The sequence below is a fragment of the Haliotis rufescens genome, unplaced genomic scaffold (assembly GCF_023055435.1).
Source record: "Haliotis rufescens isolate VD_foot unplaced genomic scaffold, xgHalRufe1.0.p SCAF_7, whole genome shotgun sequence".
NCBI lineage: Eukaryota > Metazoa > Mollusca > Gastropoda > Lepetellida > Haliotidae > Haliotis > Haliotis rufescens.
Window position 1 is genome coordinate 29,353,063 of NW_025964361.1, and position 18,906 is coordinate 29,371,968.

Genomic DNA, 18,906 nt, shown 5'->3' on the forward strand with positions numbered 1-18,906 from the left:
TACATACATCACTGCACGTTTTTCAGGCTTGGTCATTTTCCAAATGCTAAAAACCCCTGTTTATTTTACGGACAGAAAGAATTTGCTCAATGTAAGTTTTTGTGGATATACCTCCACGACATCATTTAATTTCACAACAAAAGATTTCCCTTTACGCAGTTCCTTCAACGTGAGGCGCAGATCGTATCAATCGACCTTCGTACCTGGTGAGCTTCAATACCATGATAAATTACTGATTGTCTCCCCCCGATAACCACATTTTGACATACTGATTCGGTTTTAATCTATTTCATGGTGCATAAAATGCAATAGGTTTTGTTTCCTGAATTTGATCTGTACGTTTGAACAGTAATTCAGTTATATCAAGGTCGGATCCCACACGTTTACCACTTTGGCGAAACCCACATGCACAGATATAGTTGTGTTTGTTTGTTTGTCGTTTGGTGCCGAACGCAGCAATATTCCAGCTAAATGACTGCGGTCTGTAAATAATCGAATCTAGACCAGACAATCCTGTGACTGAAATCTTGAGTATCGATCCACGCAATCGGGATACGATGACATGCATCAACCAAGTCAGCAATATGTGACGACACACCAAGAATCACAATCAGAGTCAATCTGGGAATCGGATCAAAGGATCCTTGCGCGCGTAAGGGACGCAACTCTGCACAGCGAATTGCGTCGACTTTGATGACTACGCCTACCATGTTCTAGTGAATTGCCGTTTGTAAAGGCCGGGCAGCTGTAAATGATTTGATATCAGTACGAGGTAACAACCGAGGATTTTTCTATATTAGTTAGGAGTTAAATCATTCGCTAATCACGCGAAATACCCGGGTTTGATTCCTCATATGGGTACGGTTTATTTTATACACCGCTATGTGTTGATAATTCATTATATTTTTCTATTTTTTCAAGGATGTAAAAATGGAACTCTACCCCGTCAAGTTGGGGGGGATTTCATGGGTGCTCCACAGTCACTGGAGGTGGAGGGGGAATTATTTAAAGATAACGCGGGCAATCTCCACCCCCAAGTCGTGGTTACATGGGAACCACCTGCACAAGGTAACGGCTTGCACAATGTAAATATGATATATATGTCCGACGGGTAAATACGTAACGACTTGTACAATGTATATATCCGACGGGTAACGGCTTGCACAATGTAAATATGATATATATGTCCGACGGGTAAATACGTAACGATTTGTACAATGTATATATCCGACGGGTAACGGCTTGCACAATGTAAATATGATATATATGTCAGACGGTTAAATACGTAACGATTTGTACAATATATATATACATACATACATACATACATATATATATATATATATATATATATATATATATATATATATATATATATATATATATATATATCCGACGGGTAACGACTTGCACAATGTAAATATGATACATATGTCCGATGGGTAACGACGTAACGACTTGTACAATATATATATATATCCGAGGGGTAACGGCTTGTACAATGTAAATATGATATATATGTCCGACGGGTAACGACGTAACGACTTGTACAATATTGTACAATGTAAATATGATATATATGTCCGACGGGTAAATACGTAACGATTTGTACAATATATATATCCGTTTTGAATCTTGTATCCCAAAATGGAGAATAGATTCCCGTGCCGACAGTAGTTTTATCAACCTAGAAATGTGAGCTTCAGAACTTTCTCTATCTGTTATTGCAGGTGCTGGGTTTCACAGCCTTAAAGGATTCTACGTGAAAATTTACAAAATCCCAGAGAACTCTGTGTTCCGTTGCTATGTTTTCGATTTCTCTCAAAGCAACTTTACATCAAGTGATCATAAGGTAAGACAGACGTGTATATGGGATCTGTTGTCATAGTCTGGGTTGTCCCATTCGCTTCCGCGGGCACGGGTGGCCCAGTCGTCTAAGGCGCCGCGATTCGCTGTCACACATGCAGGATATCAAGAAACACACGCTTCCTCCCGTCACAAATGCAGGTTATCAATAAACCCACACTTCTTCCCGTCACACATGCAGGTTATCAAGAAACACACGCTTCCTCCCGTCACACGTGCAGGTTATCAAGAAACACATACTTCTCCCGTCACACGTGCAGGTTATCAAGAAACACACGCTTCCTCCCGTCACACGTGCAGGTTATCAAGAAACACATACTTCTCCCGTCACACGTGCAGGTTATCAAGAAACACACGCTTCCTCCCGTCACACGTGCAGGTTATCAAGAAACACATACTTCTCCCGTCACACGTGCAGGTTATCAAGAAACACATACTTCCTCCCGTCACACGTGTAGGTTAAAAATAAACAGATACTTCCCCCTGTTACACGTGCTGATTGTCAAAAAACACCCTGCCATTACGATCACATGTTATTGTTTTCAGTAATGCACTCGCATACTTTCACTTCCTTTCTTCAAGGATAGCGAGACGACGTGTATTTTCTCCGTCTGTGTTGTAATGTTTTTGTTTGTTTGTTGTTTAACGCCGCACTCTGCAATATTCCAGCAATATGACGGCGGTCTGTAAATAATCGAGGCTGGACGAGACAATCCGGTGATTGACATCATGAGCATCGATCCACGCAATTGGGATAAGATGACATGCATCAAACAAGTCAGCCTCTGAAGACAAGCATGTTTTGCTGTGTTGTAATGAAGTGTAGTGAGTGAGTATGGTTTTACGCCGCTTTTAGCAATATTCCAGCAATATCACGGCGGGGGACACCAGAAATGGGCTTTACACATTGTACCCATGTCGGGAATCGAACCCGGGTCTTTGGCATGACGAGCGAACGCTTTAACCACTAAGCTACCCGACCGCCCCGTAATGAAGTGGAAGTAAGGACTGAGTTCTATGGAGTTATATCTCAGCATAATGTATTTTACACAATTTTTAAAATTCAGCTTAAGTTCAAAAAGAAGATCCTGGGAATAGATGGTGGATCAGATCTTTTATACCTCCTGGAGATGTACACACTACCCCTGTCAACAGGATCCAAGTCAAAAGGCCGGTACTTCAGACTTCAGCCGTTTCAAGGTAAACTGGGGCACAAGACGTTAAGGGGGGAGGCGAAACGTTTATCGCAGAAAGCCGAAGCTTCATTTAAAAAATAAGCAAATGTAATGATTAGCTTTTCTTCACAGAACAGTGTTTGACAATTCATTAAATTGGCATAGCAAGACGGATTCCCGTGCTTCCTTTATCATCTACAGTGAAACCTCGTTCGTAGTTACCATAGTTACAGTTTAACGCAGATACTTCATTCAAAAGTCCTTGTTTTTCAGGCAGGGTAACAACAAATACCATCTTTAAACATCTTTTGGTAGAGCGCGACTCGGTTTCGAAGCATCGACCTGCTGCTCTCAGGGTAGACGCTCTATCCACTACACCACAGAGGCGGTATACCTCTTGAAAGAAACGTTACCCAATAGCCATGACTCGCTTATCCGAACGTCCTTTAATCCTCACGATCTGACGGGCGACGTTACCGCCCGGATTAACGGGGTCCCACTGAATCTCAATCCAGCGGTCAATGATTACCCCCAGTATATAAGAACATACCCGACCTTCGTGGTCGTTTTACAAAAATAAATAGTTCTTTTTAAAATGGTCCTCGAAAAGTCGTGACCATCGCTTCAATCACGTACATGTGGATGTTCTGTAGATGTCAAGTCTCATCAATCACGTGCACGTCTATGTACTATAGATGTCAAGTCTCGTCAATCATGTGCATGTCTATGTAATGTAGATATCAAGTCTCGTCAATCATGTGCACGTGGACGTATTATAGATGTCAAGTCTCGTCAATCACGTGCACGCTGATGTACTATAGATGTCAAGTCTCGTCAATCACGTGCATGTCTATGTAATGTAGATGTCAAGTCTCGTCAATCACGTGCACGCCGATGTACTATAGATGTCAAGTCTCGTCAATCACGTGCATGTCTATGTAATGTAGATGTCAAGTCTCCTCAATCACGTGCACGCCGATGTACTATAGATGTCAAGTCTCCTCAATCACGTGCATGTCTATGTAATGTAGATGTCAAGTCTCCTCAATCACGTGCATGTCTATGTAATGTGGATGTCAAGTCTCATCAATCACGTGCATGTCTATGTTATGTAGATGTCAAGTCTCGTCAATCACGTGCATGTCTATGTAATGTAGATGTCAAGTCTCGTCAATCACGTGCATGTCTATGTAATGTAGATGTCAAGTCTCGTCAATCACGTGCATGTCTATGTAATGTAGATGTCAAGTCTCCTCAATCACGTGCATGTCTATGTAATGTAGATGTCAAGTCTCCTCAATCACGTGCATGTCTATGTAATGTGGATGTCAAGTCTCATCAATCACGTGCATGTCTATGTAATGTAGATGTCAAGCCTCCTCAATCACGTGCATGTCTATGAAATGTAGATGTCAAGTCTCATCAATCACGTGCATGTCTATGTAATGTAGATGTCAAGTCTCGTCAATCACGTGCATGTCTATGTAATGTAGATGTCAAGTCTCATCAATCACGTGCATGTCTATGTAATGTAGATGTCAAGTCTCCTCAATCACGTGCATGTCTATGTAATGTAGATGGCAAGTCTCCTCAATCACGTGCATGTCTATGTAATGTAGATGTCAAGTCTCGTCAATCACGTGTATGTCTATGTAATGTAGATGTCAAGTCTCCTCAATCACGTGCACGTCAAGGTACTATATATGCCAAGTCTCGTCAATCACGTGCATGTCTATGTAATGTAGATGTCAAGTCTCCTCAATCACGTGCATGTCTATGTAATGTTGATGTCAAGTCTCCTCAATCACGTGCATGTCTATGTAATGTGGATGTCAAGTCTCCTCAATCACGTGCATGTCTATGTAATGTAGATGTCAAGTCTCATCAATCACGTGCATGTCTATGTAATGTAGATGTCAAGTCTCATCAATCACGTGCATGTCTATGTAATGTGGATGTCAGGTCTCATCAAGCACGTGCATGTCTATGTAATGTAGATGTCAAGTCTCGTCAATCACGTGCATGTCTATGTAATGTAGATGTCAAGTCTCCTCAATCACGTGCATGTCTATGTAATGTAGATGTCAGGTCTCCTCAATCACGTGCATGTCTATGTAATGTGGATGTCAGGTCTCATCAAGCACGTGCATGTCTATGTAATGTAGATGTCAAGTCTCGTCAATCACGTGCATGGCTATGTAATGTAGATGTCAAGTCTCCTCAATCACGTGCATGTCTATGTAATGTAGATGTCAGGTCTCCTCAATCACGTGCATGTCTATGTAATGTAGATGTCAAGTCTCCTCAATCATGTGCATGTCTATGTAATGTGGATGTCAAGTCTCCTCAATCACGTGCATGTCTATGTAATGTGGATGTCAAGTCTCCTCAATCACGTGCATGTCTATGAATGTAGATGTCAAGTCTCATCAATCACGTGCATGTCTATGTAATGTAGATGTCAAGTCTCGTCAATCACGTGCATGTCTATGTAATGTAGATGTCAAGTCTCCTCAATCACGTGCATGTCTATGTATTGTAGATGTCAAGTCTCGTCAATCACGTGCATGTCTATGTAATGTAGATGTCAAGTCTCCTCAATCACGTGCATGTCTATGTAATGTAGATGTCAAGTCTCCTCAATCACGTGCATGCCTATGTAATGTGGATGTCAAGTCTCATCAATCACGTGCATGTCTATGTAATGTGGATGTCAAGCCTCCTAAATCACGTGCATGTCTATGAAATGTAGATGTCAAGTCTCATCAATCACGTGCATGTCTATGTAATGTAGATGTCAAGTCTCGTCAATCACGTGCATGTCGATGTAATGTAGATGTCAAGTCTCATCAATCACGTGCATGTCTATGTAATGTAGCTGTCAAGTCTCCTCAATCACGTGCATGTCTATGTAATGTAGATGGCAAGTCTCCTCAATCACGTGCATGTCTATGTAATGTAGATGTCAAGTCTCGTCAATCACGTGTATGTCTATGTAATGTAGATGTCAAGTCTCCTCAATCACGTGCACGTCAAGGTACTATATATGCCAAGTCTCCTCAATCACGTGCATGTCTATGTAATGTTGATGTCAAGTCTCGTCAATCACGTGCATGTCTATGTAATGTAGATGTCAAGTCTCCTCAATCACGTGCATGTCTATGTAATGTAGATGTCAAGTCTCATCAATCACATGCATGTCTATGTAATGTAGATGTCAAGTCTCCTCAATCACGTGCATGTCTATGTAATGTGGATGTCAGGTCTCATCAAGCACGTGCATGTCTATGTAATGTAGATGTCAAGTCTCGTCAATCACGTGCATGTCTATGTAATGTAGATGTCAAGTCTCCTCAATCACGTGCATGTCTATGTAATGTAGATGTCAGGTCTCCTCAATCACGTGCATGTCTATGTAATGTGGATGTCAGGTCTCATCAAGCACGTGCATGTCTATGTAATGTAGATGTCAAGTCTCCTCAATCACGTGCATGTCTATGTAATGTAGATGTCAAGTCTCCTCAATCACGTGCATGTCTATGTAATGTAGATGTCAAGTCTCCTCAATCACGTGCATGTCTATGTAATGTAGATGTCAAGTCTCCTCAATCATGTGCATGTCTATGTAATGTGGATGTCAAGTCTCATCAATCACGTGCATGTCTATGTAATGTGGATGTCAAGTCTCCTCAATCACGTGCATGTCTATGAAATGTAGATGTCAAGTCTCATCAATCACGTGCATGTCTATGTAATGTAGATGTCAAGTCTCCTCAATCACGTGCATGCTGATGTAATGTAGATGTCAAGTCTCATCAATCACGTGCATGTCTATGTAATGTGGATGTCAAGTCTCCTCAATCACATGCATGTCTATGTAATGTAGATGGCAAGTCTCGTCAATCACGTGCATGTCTATGTAATGTAGATGTCAAGTCTCGGTAATCACGTGCATGTCTATGTAATGTAGATGTCAAGTATCCTCAATCACGTGCACGTCAAGGTACTATATATGCCAAGTCTCGTCAATCACGTGCATGTCTATGTAATTTAGATGTCAAGTCTCGTCAATCACGTGCACGTCGATGTACTATAGATGTCAAGTCTCGTCAATCACGTGCATGTCTATGTAATGTAGATGGCAAGTCTCATCAATCACGTGCATGTCCATGTAATGTAGATGTCAAGTCTCCTCAATCACGTGCATGTCTATGTAATGTAGATGTCAGGTCTCATCAAGCACGTGCATGTCTATGTAATGTAGATGTCAAGTCTCCTCAATCACGTGCATGTCTATGTAATGTAGATGCCAAGTCTCCTCAATCACGTGCATGTCTATGTAATGTAGATGTCAAGTCTCCTCAATCACGTGCATGTCTATGTAATGTAGATGTCAAGTCTCCTCAATCACGTGCATGTCTATGTAATGTGGATGTCAAGTCTCATCAATCACGTGCATGTCTATGTAATGTGGATGTCAAGTCTCCTCAATCACGTGCATGTCTATGAAATGTAGATGTCAAGTCTCATCAATCACGTGCATGTCTATGTAATGTAGATGTCAAGTCTCGTCAATCACGTGCATGTCGATGTAATGTAGATGTCAAGTCTCATCAATCACGTGCATGTCTATGTAATGTAGATGTCAAGTCTCGTCAATCACGTGCATGTCTATGTAATGTAGATGGCAAGTCTCCTCAATCACGTGCATGTCTATGTAATGTAGATGTCAAGTCTCGTCAATCACGTGTATGTCTATGTAATGTAGATGTCAAGTCTCCTCAATCACGTGCACGTCAAGGTACTATAGATGTCAAGTCTCGTCAATCACGTGCATGTCTATGTAATGTAGATGTCAAGTCTCATCAATCACATGCATGTCTATGTAATGTAGATGTCAGGTCTCCTCAATCACGTGCATGTCTATGTAATGTAGATGGCAAGTCTCCTCAATCACGTGCATGTCTATGTAATGTAGATGTCAAGTCTCGTCAATCACGTGTATGTCTATGTAATGTAGATGTCAAGTCTCCTCAATCACGTGCACGTCAAGGTACTATATATGCCAAGTCTCGTCAATCACGTGCATGTCTATGTAATTTAGATGTCAAGTCTCGTCAATCACGTGCACGTCGATGTACTATAGATGTCAAGTCTCGTCAATCACGTGCATGTCTATGTAATGTAGATGGCAAGTCTCATCAATCACGTGCATGTCTATGTAATGTAGATGTCAAGTCTCCTCAATCACGTGCATGTCTATGTAATGTAGATGTCAGGTCTCATCAATCACGTGCATGTCTATGTAATGTGGATGTCAGGTCTCATCAAGCACGTGCATGTCTATGTAATGTAGATGTCAAGTCTCGTCAATCACGTGCATGTCTATGTAATGTAGATGTCAAGTCTCCACAATCACGTGCATGTCTATGTAATGTAGATGTCAGGTCTCATCAATCACGTGCATGTCTATGTAATGTGGATGTCAGGTCTCATCAAGCACGTGCATGTCTATGTAATGTAGATGTCAAGTCTCGTCAATCACGTACATGTCTATGTAATGTAGATGTCAAGTCTCCACAATCACGTGCATGTCTATGTAATGTAGATGTCAGGTCTCATCAATCACGTGCATGTCTATGTAATGTGGATGTCAGGTCTCATCAAGCACGTGCATGTCTATGTAATGTAGATGTCAAGTCTCCTCAATCACGTGCACGTGGATATGTTGTAGATGGCAAGTCCCCCGGGGATTGGTCAGCTGCCCTAACCTACAAGGGAGACAACCGCATGGCCCCTGCCGATATCACCGTGAGATTTAGCCTGGCACCCAAGGAATACAAGTTTTCCAGATATGTCGTGAAGCTTGTCGGAGCCCGAAGTAGTCTCAATGCTGTCAACAAGTGTGAAATCGACATCAATCACGATTCCTCGTGCAAAGGCGTGGTGAGTACAATTTTATCAGACTCTGTTCTGGTGTATGAATACCTCGCATTTCATTCTACACGCACAAGCATTCCTGAACTAAGTGAGGTGAAATTGGGTTTAACGTCGCGTCCAAGATTATTGCACTTATATAGCGACGTGCATGCACGTGTATGTGTGTGTGTGGCTGCTTGTACTAGTCCGGACTGATGCCGATTTATAGTGCTAGCTCACTGAGATACCATGCCGCAGTTTAACATGAATACCCCACTCAGACACAGTATACTGACTCCGAGCCGACCAGTCCTTGTTTTAGCCCCTTAATGCCGACCGCCAGACAGGGTAACAACAAATACAATCTTTTAACGTCTTTTTGTATGACGCGGCCCTTCCGCTCTCCGGGCGGACGCTCTACCACTAGACCACGGAGGCGGTCTCCTGAACTAAGGATAAATTTTTTGTTTGCAGATTTGTTGGACGTGCCAGGATCCGCTCGTCCTGGGTTCAAATCTCAATTTGTCCTGATTGTGTTTCTAGGTTTGTCAGAGCAGTGCTCTTGTTTGTGGGTTCAGCCAAAGTGACAAGTCGATGACTGTCGTTTTTTGGGTGTCTTTTCCCCCCACACGCCGTGAAATAAAAGCTGGAAAAGTGTTCAAAACGGCGTTAGAACCCAACTCATTCTTTTGTCCTGATTGTGTTTCTAGGTTTGTCAGAGCAGTGCTCTTGTTTGTGGGTTTAGCCAAAGTGACAAGTCGATGACTGTCGTTTTTGGGGGGTCTTTTCCCCCACACGCCGTGAAATAAAAGCTGAAAAAGTGTTCAAAACGGCGTTAGAACCCAACTCATTCTTTTGTCCTGATTGTGTTTCTAGGTTTGTCAGAGCAGTGCTCTTGTTTGTGGGTTTAGCCAAAGTGACAAGTCGATGACTGTCGTTTTTTGGGGGGTCTTTTCCCCAACACGCCGTGAAATAAAAGCTGAAAAAGTGTTCAAAACGGCGTTAGAACCCAACTCATTCTTTTGTCCTGATTGTGTTTCTAGGTTTGTCAGAGCAGTGCTCTTGTTTGTGGGTTTAGCCAAAGTGACAAGTCGATGACTGTCGTTTTTGGGGGGTCTTTTCCCCCACACGCCGTGAAATAAAAGCTGAAAAAGTGTTCAAAACGGCGTTAGAACCCAACTCATTCTTTTGTCCTGATTGTGTTTCTAGGTTTGTCAGAGCAGTGCTCTTGTTTGTGGGTTTAGCCAAAGTGACAAGTCGATGACTGTCGTTTTTGGGGGGTCTTTTCCCCCACACGCCGTGAAATAAAAGCTGAAAAAGTGTTCAAAACGGCGTTAGAACCCAACTCATTCTTCTGTCCTGATTGTGTTTCTAGGTTTGTCAGAGCAGTGCTCTTGTTTGTGGGTTTAGCCAAAGTGACAAGTCGATGACTGTCGTTTTTGGGGGGTCTTTTCCCCCACACGCCGTGAAATAAAAGCTGAAAAAGTGTTCAAAACGGCGTTAGAACCCAACTCATTCTTTTGTCCTGATTGTGTTTCTAGGTTTGTCAGAGCAGTGCTCTTGTTTGTGGGTTTAGCCAAAGTGACAAGTCGATGACTGTCGTCTTTGGGGGGTCTTTTCCCCCACACGCCGTGAAATAAAAGCTGAAAAATGTTCAAAACGGCGTTAGAACCCAACTCATTCTTTTGTCCTGATTGTGTTTCTAGGTTTGTCAGAGCAGTGCTCTTGTTTGTGGGTTTAGCCAAAGTGACAAGTCGATGACTGTCGTTTTTGGGGGGTCTTTTCCCCCACACGCCGTGAAATAAAAGCTGAAAAAGTGTTCAAAACGGCGTTAGAACCCAACTCACTCTTTTGTCCTGATTGTGTTTCTAGGTTTGTCAGAGCAGTGCTCTTGTTTGTGGGTTTAGCCAAAGTGACAAGTCGATGACTGTCGTTTTTTGGGGGTCTTTTCCCCCACACGCCGTGAAATAAAAGCTGAAAAAGTGTTCAAAACGGCGTTAGAACCCAACTCATTCTTTTGTCCTGATTGTGTTTCTAGGTTTGTCAGAGCAGTGCTCTTGTTTGTGGGTTTAGCCAAAGTGACAAGTCGATGACTGTCGTTTTTGGGGGGTCTTTTCCCCCACACGCCGTGAAATAAAAGCTGAAAAAGTGTTCAAAACGGCGTTAGAACCCAACTCATTCTTTTGTCCTGATTGTGTTTCTAGGTTTGTCAGAGCAGTGCTCTTGTTTGTGGGTTTAGCCAAAGTGACAAGTCGATGACTGTCGTTTTTGGGGGGTCTTTTCCCCCACACGCCGTGAAATAAAAGCTGAAAAAGTGTTCAAAACGGCGTTAGAACCCAACTCATTCTTTTGTCCTGATTGTGTTTCTAGGTTTGTCAGAGCAGTGCTCTTGTTTGTGGGTTTAGCCAAAGTGACAAGTCGATGACTGTCGTTTTTGGGGGGTCTTTTCCCCCACACGCCGTGAAATAAAAGCTGAAAAAGTGTTCAAAACGGCGTTAGAACCCAACTCATTCTTTTGTCCTGATTGTGTTTCTAGGTTTGTCAGAGCAGTGCTCTTGTTTGTGGGTTTAGCCAAAGTGACAAGTCGATGACTGTCGTTTTTTGGGGGTCTTTTCCCCCACACGCCGTGAAATAAAAGCTGAAAAAGTGTTCAAAACGGCGTTAGAACCCAACTCATTCTTTTGTCCTGATTGTGTTTCTAGGTTTGTCAGAGCAGTGCTCTTGTTTGTGGGTTTAGCCAAAGTGACAAGTCGATGACTGTCGTTTTTTGGGTGTCTTTTCCCCCACACGCCGTGAAATAAAAGCTGGAAAAGTGTTCAAAACGGCGTTAGAACCCAACTCATTCTTTTGTCCTGATTGTGTTTCTAGGTTTGTCAGAGCAGTGCTCTTGTTTGTGGGTTTAGCCAAAGTGACAAGTCGATGACTGTCGTTTTTGGGGGGTCTTTTCCCCCACACGCCGTGAAATAAAAGCTGAAAAAGTGTTCAAAACGGCGTTAGAACCCAACTCATTCTTTTGTCCTGATTGTGTTTCTAGGTTTGTCAGAGCAGTGCTCTTGTTTGTGGGTTTAGCCAAAGTGACAAGTCGATGACTGTCGTTTTTTGGGGGGTCTTTTCCCCCACACGCCGTGAAATAAAAGCTGAAAAAGTGTTCAAAACGGCGTTAGAACCCAACTCATTCTTTTGTCCTGATTGTGTTTCTAGGTTTGTCAGAGCAGTGCTCTTGTTTGTGGGTTTAGCCAAAGTGACAAGTCGATGACTGTCGTTTTTGGGGGGTCTTTTCCCCCACACGCCGTGAAATAAAAGCTGAAAAAGTGTTCAAAACGGCGTTAGAACCCAACTCATTCTTTTGTCCTGATTGTGTTTCTAGGTTTGTCAGAGCAGTGCTCTTGTTTGTGGGTTTAGCCAAAGTGACAAGTCGATGACTGTCGTTTTTGGGGGGTCTTTTCCCCCACACGCCGTGAAATAAAAGCTGAAAAAGTGTTCAAAACGGCGTTAGAACCCAACTCATTCTTTTGTCCTGATTGTGTTTCTAGGTTTGTCAGAGCAGTGCTCTTGTTTGTGGGTTTAGCCAAAGTTACAAGTCGATGACTGTCGTCTTTGGGGGGTCTTTTCCCCCACACGCCGTGAAATAAAAGCTGAAAAATGTTCAAAACGGCGTTAGAACCCAACTCATTCTTTTGTCCTGATTGTGTTTCTAGGTTTGTCAGAGCAGTGCTCTTGTTTGTGGGTTTAGCCAAAGTGACAAGTCGATGACTGTCGTTTTTGGGGGGTCTTTTCCCCCACACGCCGTGAAATAAAAGCTGAAAAAGTGTTCAAAACGGCGTTAGAACCCAACTCACTCTTTTGTCCTGATTGTGTTTCTAGGTTTGTCAGAGCAGTGCTCTTGTTTGTGGGTTTAGCCAAAGTGACAAGTCGATGACTGTCGTTTTTTGGGGGTCTTTTCCCCCACACGCCGTGAAATAAAAGCTGAAAAAGTGTTCAAAACGGCGTTAGAACCCAACTCATTCTTTTGTCCTGATTGTGTTTCTAGGTTTGTCAGAGCAGTGCTCTTGTTTGTGGGTTTAGCCAAAGTGACAAGTCGATGACTGTCGTTTTTGGGGGGTCTTTTCCCCCACACGCCGTGAAATAAAAGCTGAAAAAGTGTTCAAAACGGCGTTAGAACCCAACTCATTCTTTTGTCCTGATTGTGTTTCTAGGTTTGTCAGAGCAGTGCTCTTGTTTGTGGGTTTAGCCAAAGTGACAAGTCGATGACTGTCGTTTTTGGGGGGTCTTTTCCCCCACACGCCGTGAAATAAAAGCTGAAAAAGTGTTCAAAACGGCGTTAGAACCCAACTCATTCTTTTGTCCTGATTGTGTTTCTAGGTTTGTCAGAGCAGTGCTCTTGTTTGTGGGTTTAGCCAAAGTGACAAGTCGATGACTGTCGTTTTTGGGGGGTCTTTTCCCCCACACGCCGTGAAATAAAAGCTGAAAAAGTGTTCAAAACGGCGTTAGAACCCAACTCATTCTTTTGTCCTGATTGTGTTTCTAGGTTTGTCAGAGCAGTGCTCTTGTTTGTGGGTTTAGCCAAAGTGACAAGTCGATGACTGTCGTTTTTTGGGGGTCTTTTCCCCCACACGCCGTGAAATAAAAGCTGAAAAAGTGTTCAAAACGGCGTTAGAACCCAACTCATTCTTTTGTCCTGATTGTGTTTCTAGGTTTGTCAGAGCAGTGCTCTTGTTTGTGGGTTTAGCCAAAGTGACAAGTCGATGACTGTCGTTTTTTGGGTGTCTTTTCCCCCACACGCCGTGAAATAAAAGCTGGAAAAGTGTTCAAAACGGCGTTAGAACCCAACTCATTCTTTTGTCCTGATTGTGTTTCTAGGTTTGTCAGAGCAGTGCTCTTGTTTGTGGGTTTAGCCAAAGTGACAAGTCGATGACTGTCGTTTTTGGGGGGTCTTTTCCCCCACACGCCGTGAAATAAAAGCTGAAAAAGTGTTCAAAACGGCGTTAGAACCCAACTCATTCTTTTGTCCTGATTGTGTTTCTAGGTTTGTCAGAGCAGTGCTCTTGTTTGTGGGTTTAGCCAAAGTGACAAGTCGATGACTGTCGTTTTTTGGGGGGTCTTTTCCCCCACACGCCGTGAAATAAAAGCTGAAAAAGTGTTCAAAACGGCGTTAGAACCCAACTCATTCTTTTGTCCTGATTGTGTTTCTAGGTTTGTCAGAGCAGTGCTCTTGTTTGTGGGTTTAGCCAAAGTGACAAGTCGATGACTGTCGTTTTTGGGGGGTCTTTTCCCCCACACGCCGTGAAATAAAAGCTGAAAAAGTGTTCAAAACGGCGTTAGAACCCAACTCATTCTTTTGTCCTGATTGTGTTTCTAGGTTTGTCAGAGCAGTGCTCTTGTTTGTGGGTTTAGCCAAAGTGACAAGTCGATGACTGTCGTTTTTGGGGGGTCTTTTCCCCCACACGCCGTGAAATAAAAGCTGAAAAAGTGTTCAAAACGGCGTTAGAACCCAACTCATTCTTCTGTCCTGATTGTGTTTCTAGGTTTGTCAGAGCAGTGCTCTTGTTTGTGGGTTTAGCCAAAGTGACAAGTCGATGACTGTCGTTTTTGGGGGGTCTTTTCCCCCACACGCCGTGAAATAAAAGCTGAAAAAGTGTTCAAAACGGCGTTAGAACCCAACTCATTCTTTTGTCCTGATTGTGTTTCTAGGTTTGTCAGAGCAGTGCTCTTGTTTGTGGGTTTAGCCAAAGTGACAAGTCGATGACTGTCGTCTTTGGGGGGTCTTTTCCCCCACACGCCGTGAAATAAAAGCTGAAAAATGTTCAAAACGGCGTTAGAACCCAACTCATTCTTTTGTCCTGATTGTGTTTCTAGGTTTGTCAGAGCAGTGCTCTTGTTTGTGGGTTTAGCCAAAGTGACAAGTCGATGACTGTCGTTTTTGGGGGGTCTTTTCCCCCACACGCCGTGAAATAAAAGCTGAAAAAGTGTTCAAAACGGCGTTAGAACCCAACTCACTCTTTTGTCCTGATTGTGTTTCTAGGTTTGTCAGAGCAGTGCTCTTGTTTGTGGGTTTAGCCAAAGTGACAAGTCGATGACTGTCGTCTTTGGGGGGTCTTTTCCCCCACACGCCGTGAAATAAAAGCTGAAAAATGTTCAAAACGGCGTTAGAACCCAACTCATTCTTTTGTCCTGATTGTGTTTCTAGGTTTGTCAGAGCAGTGCTCTTGTTTGTGGGTTTAGCCAAAGTGACAAGTCGATGACTGTCGTTTTTGGGGGGTCTTTTCCCCCACACGCCGTGAAATAAAAGCTGAAAAAGTGTTCAAAACGGCGTTAGAACCCAACTCATTCTTCTGTCCTGATTGTGTTTCTAGGTTTGTCAGAGCAGTGCTCTTGTTTGTGGGTTTAGCCAAAGTGACAAGTCGATGACTGTCGTTTTTGGGGGGTCTTTTCCCCCACACGCCGTGAAATAAAAGCTGAAAAAGTGTTCAAAACGGCGTTAGAACCCAACTCATTCTTTTGTCCTGATTGTGTTTCTAGGTTTGTCAGAGCAGTGCTCTTGTTTGTGGGTTTAGCCAAAGTGACAAGTCGATGACTGTCGTCTTTGGGGGGTCTTTTCCCCCACACGCCGTGAAATAAAAGCTGAAAAAGTGTTCAAAACGGCGTTAGAACCCAACTCATTCTTTTGTCCTGATTGTGTTTCTAGGTTTGTCAGAGCAGTGCTCTTGTTTGTGGGTTGGCCAAAGTGACAAGTCGATGACTGTCGTTTTTGGGGGGTCTTTTCCCCCACACGCCGTGAAATAAAAGCTGAAAAAGTGTTCAAAACGGCGTTAGAACCCAACTCATTCTTTTGTCCTGATTGTGTTTCTAGGTTTGTCAGAGCAGTGCTCTTGTTTGTGGGTTTAGCCAAAGTGACAAGTCGATGACTGTCGTTTTTGGGGGGTCTTTTCCCCCACACGCCGTGAAATAAAAGCTGAAAAAGTGTTCAAAACGGCGTTAGAACCCAACTCATTCTTTTGTCCTGATTGTGTTTCTAGGTTTGTCAGAGCAGTGCTCTTGTTTGTGGGTTTAGCCAAAGTGACAAGTCGATGACTGTCGTTTTTTGGGGGTCTTTTCCCCCACACGCCGTGAAATAAAAGCTGAAAAAGTGTTCAAAACGGCGTTAGAACCCAACTCATTCTTTTGTCCTGATTGTGTTTCTAGGTTTGTCAGAGCAGTGCTCTTGTTTGTGGGTTTAGCCAAAGTGACAAGTCGATGACTGTCGTTTTTTGGGGGTCTTTTCCCCCACACGCCGTGAAATAAAAGCTGAAAAAGTGTTCAAAACGGCGTTAGAACCCAACTCATTCTTTTGTCCTGATTGTGTTTCTAGGTTTGTCAGAGCAGTGCTCTTGTTTGTGGGTTTAGCCAAAGTGACAAGTCGATGACTGTCGTTTTTGGGGGGTCTTTTCCCCACACACGCCGTGAAATAAAAGCTGAAAAAGTGTTCAAAACGGCGTTAGAACCCAACTCACTCTTTTGTCCTGATTGTGTTTCTAGGTTTGTCAGAGCAGTGCTCTTGTTTGTGGGTTTAGCCAAAGTGACAAGTCGATGACTGTCGTTTTTGGGGGTCTTTTCCCCCACACGCCGTGAAATAAAAGCTGAAAAAGTGTTCAAAACGGCGTTAGAACCCAACTCACTCTTTTGTCCTGATTGTGTTTCTAGGTTTGTCAGAGCAGTGCTCTTGTTTGTGGGTTTAGCCAAAGTGACAAGTCGATGACTGTCGTTTTTGGGGGTCTTTTCCCCCACACGCCGTGAAATAAAAGCTGAAAAAGTGTTCAAAACGGCGTTAGAACCCAACTCATTCTTTTGTCCTGATTGTGTTTCTAGGTTTGTCAGAGCAGTGCTCTTGTTTGTGGGTTTAGCCAAAGTGACAAGTCGATGACTGTCGTTTTTGGGGGTCTTTTCCCCCACACGCCGTGAAATAAAAGCTGAAAAAGTGTTCAAAACGGCGTTAGAACCCAACTCATTCTTTTGTCCTGATTGTGTTTCTAGGTTTGTCAGAGCAGTGCTCTTGTTTGTGGGTTTAGCCAAAGTGACAAGTCGATGACTGTCGTTTTTGGGGGGTCTTTTCCCCCACACGCCGTGAAATAAAAGCTGAAAAAGTGTTCAAAACGGCGTTAGAACCCAACTCATTCTTTTGTCCTGATTGTGTTTCTAGGTTTGTCAGAGCAGTGCTCTTGTTTGTGGGTTTAGCCAAAGTGACAAGTCGATGACTGTCGTTTTTGGGGGGTCTTTTCCCCCACACGCCGTGAAATAAAAGCTGAAAAAGTGTTCAAAAACGGCGTTAGAACCCAACTCATTCTTTTGTCCTGATTGTGTTTCTAGGTTTGTCAGAGCAGTGCTCTTGTTTGTGGGTTTAGCCAAAGTGACAAGTCGATGACTGTCGTTTTTTGGGGGGTCTTTTCCCCACACGCCGTGAAATAAAAGCTGAAAAAAGTGTTCAAAACGGCGTTAGAACCCAACTCACTCTTTTGTCCTGATTGTGTTTCTAGGTTTGTCAGAGCAGTGCTCTTGTTTGTGGGTTTAGCCAAAGTGACAAGTCGATGACTGTCGTTTTTTGGGGGTCTTTTCCCCCACACGCCGTGAAATAAAAGCTGAAAAAGTGTTCAAAACGGCGTTAGAACCCAACTCATTCTTTTGTCCTGATTGTGTTTCTAGGTTTGTCAGAGCAGTGCTCTTGTTTGTGGGTTCTAGCCAAAGTGACAAGTCGATGACTGTCGTTTTTGGGGGGTCTTTTCCCCCACACGCCGTGAAATAAAAGCTGAAAAAGTGTTCAAAACGGCCGTTAGAACCCAAACTCACTCTTTTGTCCTGATTGTGTTTCTAGGTTTGTCAGAGCAGTGCTCTTGTTTGTGGGTTTAGCCAAAGTGACAAGTCGATGACTGTCGTTTTTTGGGGGTCTTTTCCCCCACACGCCGTGAAATAAAAGCTGAAAAAGTGTTCAAAACGGCGTTAGAACCCAACTCATTCTTTTGTCTGATTGTGTTTCTAGGTTTGTCAGAGCAGTGCTCTTGTTTGTGGGTTTAGCCAAAGTGACAAGTCGATGACTGTCGTTTTTTGGGTGTCTTTTCCCCACACGCCGTGAAATAAAAGCTGAAAAAGTGTTCAAAACGGCGTTAGAACCCAACTCACTCTTTTGTCCTGATTGTGTTTCTAGGTTTGTCAGAGCAGTGCTCTTGTTTGTGGGTTTAGCCAAAGTGACAAGTCGATGACTGTCGTTTTTGGGGGGTCTTTTCCCCCACACGCCGTGAAATAAAAGCTGAAAAAGTGTTCAAAACGGCGTTAGAACCCAACTCACTCTTTTGTCCTGATTGTGTTTCTAGGTTTGTCAGAGCAGTGCTCTTGTTTGTGGGTTTAGCCAAAGTGACAAGTCGATGACTGTCGTTTTTGGGGGGTCTTTTCCCCCACACGCCGTGAAATAAAAGCTGAAAAAGTGTTCAAAACGGCGTTAGAACCCAACTCACTCTTTTGTCCTGATTGTGTTTCTAGGTTTGTCAGAGCAGTGCTCTTGTTTGTGGGTTTAGCCAAAGTGACAAGTCGATGACTGTCGTTTTTGGGGGGTCTTTTCCCCCACACGCCGTGAAATAAAAGCTGAAAAAGTGTTCAAAACGGCGTTAGAACCCAACTCACTCTTTTGTCCTGATTGTGTTTCTAGGTTTGTCAGAGCAGTGCTCTTGTTTGTGGGTTTAGCCAAAGTGACAAGTCGATGACTGTCGTTTTTGGGGGGTCTTTTCCCCCACACGCCGTGAAATAAAAGCTGAAAAAGTGTTCAAAACGGCGTTAGAACCCAACTCACTCTTTTGGTCCTGATTGTGTTTCTAGGTTTGTCAGAGCAGTGCTCTTGTTGTGGGTTTAGCCAAAGTGACAAGTCGATGACTGTCGTTTTTGGGGGTCTTTTCCCCCACACGCCGTGAAATAAAAGCTGAAA

The 18,906-nt window shown here is 43.3% G+C and overlaps 1 protein-coding gene across 4 annotated transcripts in view; it reads left to right on the forward strand.

The window, feature by feature from the left end:
* The window catches only part of LOC124148111, a 67,056-nt gene that overhangs the window by 27,559 nt on the left and 20,591 nt on the right, over window positions 1–18,906 (forward strand). For all 4 annotated transcript variants that reach the window (XM_048387466.1, XM_048387465.1, XM_048387463.1 and 1 more), the window contains exons 3-6: window positions 922–1,068; window positions 1,731–1,852; window positions 2,934–3,066; window positions 8,776–8,987. In XM_048387466.1, the coding sequence (XP_048243423.1) occupies window positions 922–1,068; window positions 1,731–1,852; window positions 2,934–3,066; window positions 8,776–8,987 (614 nt within the window). The remainder of the gene's footprint in view (window positions 1–921; window positions 1,069–1,730; window positions 1,853–2,933; window positions 3,067–8,775; window positions 8,988–18,906) is intronic.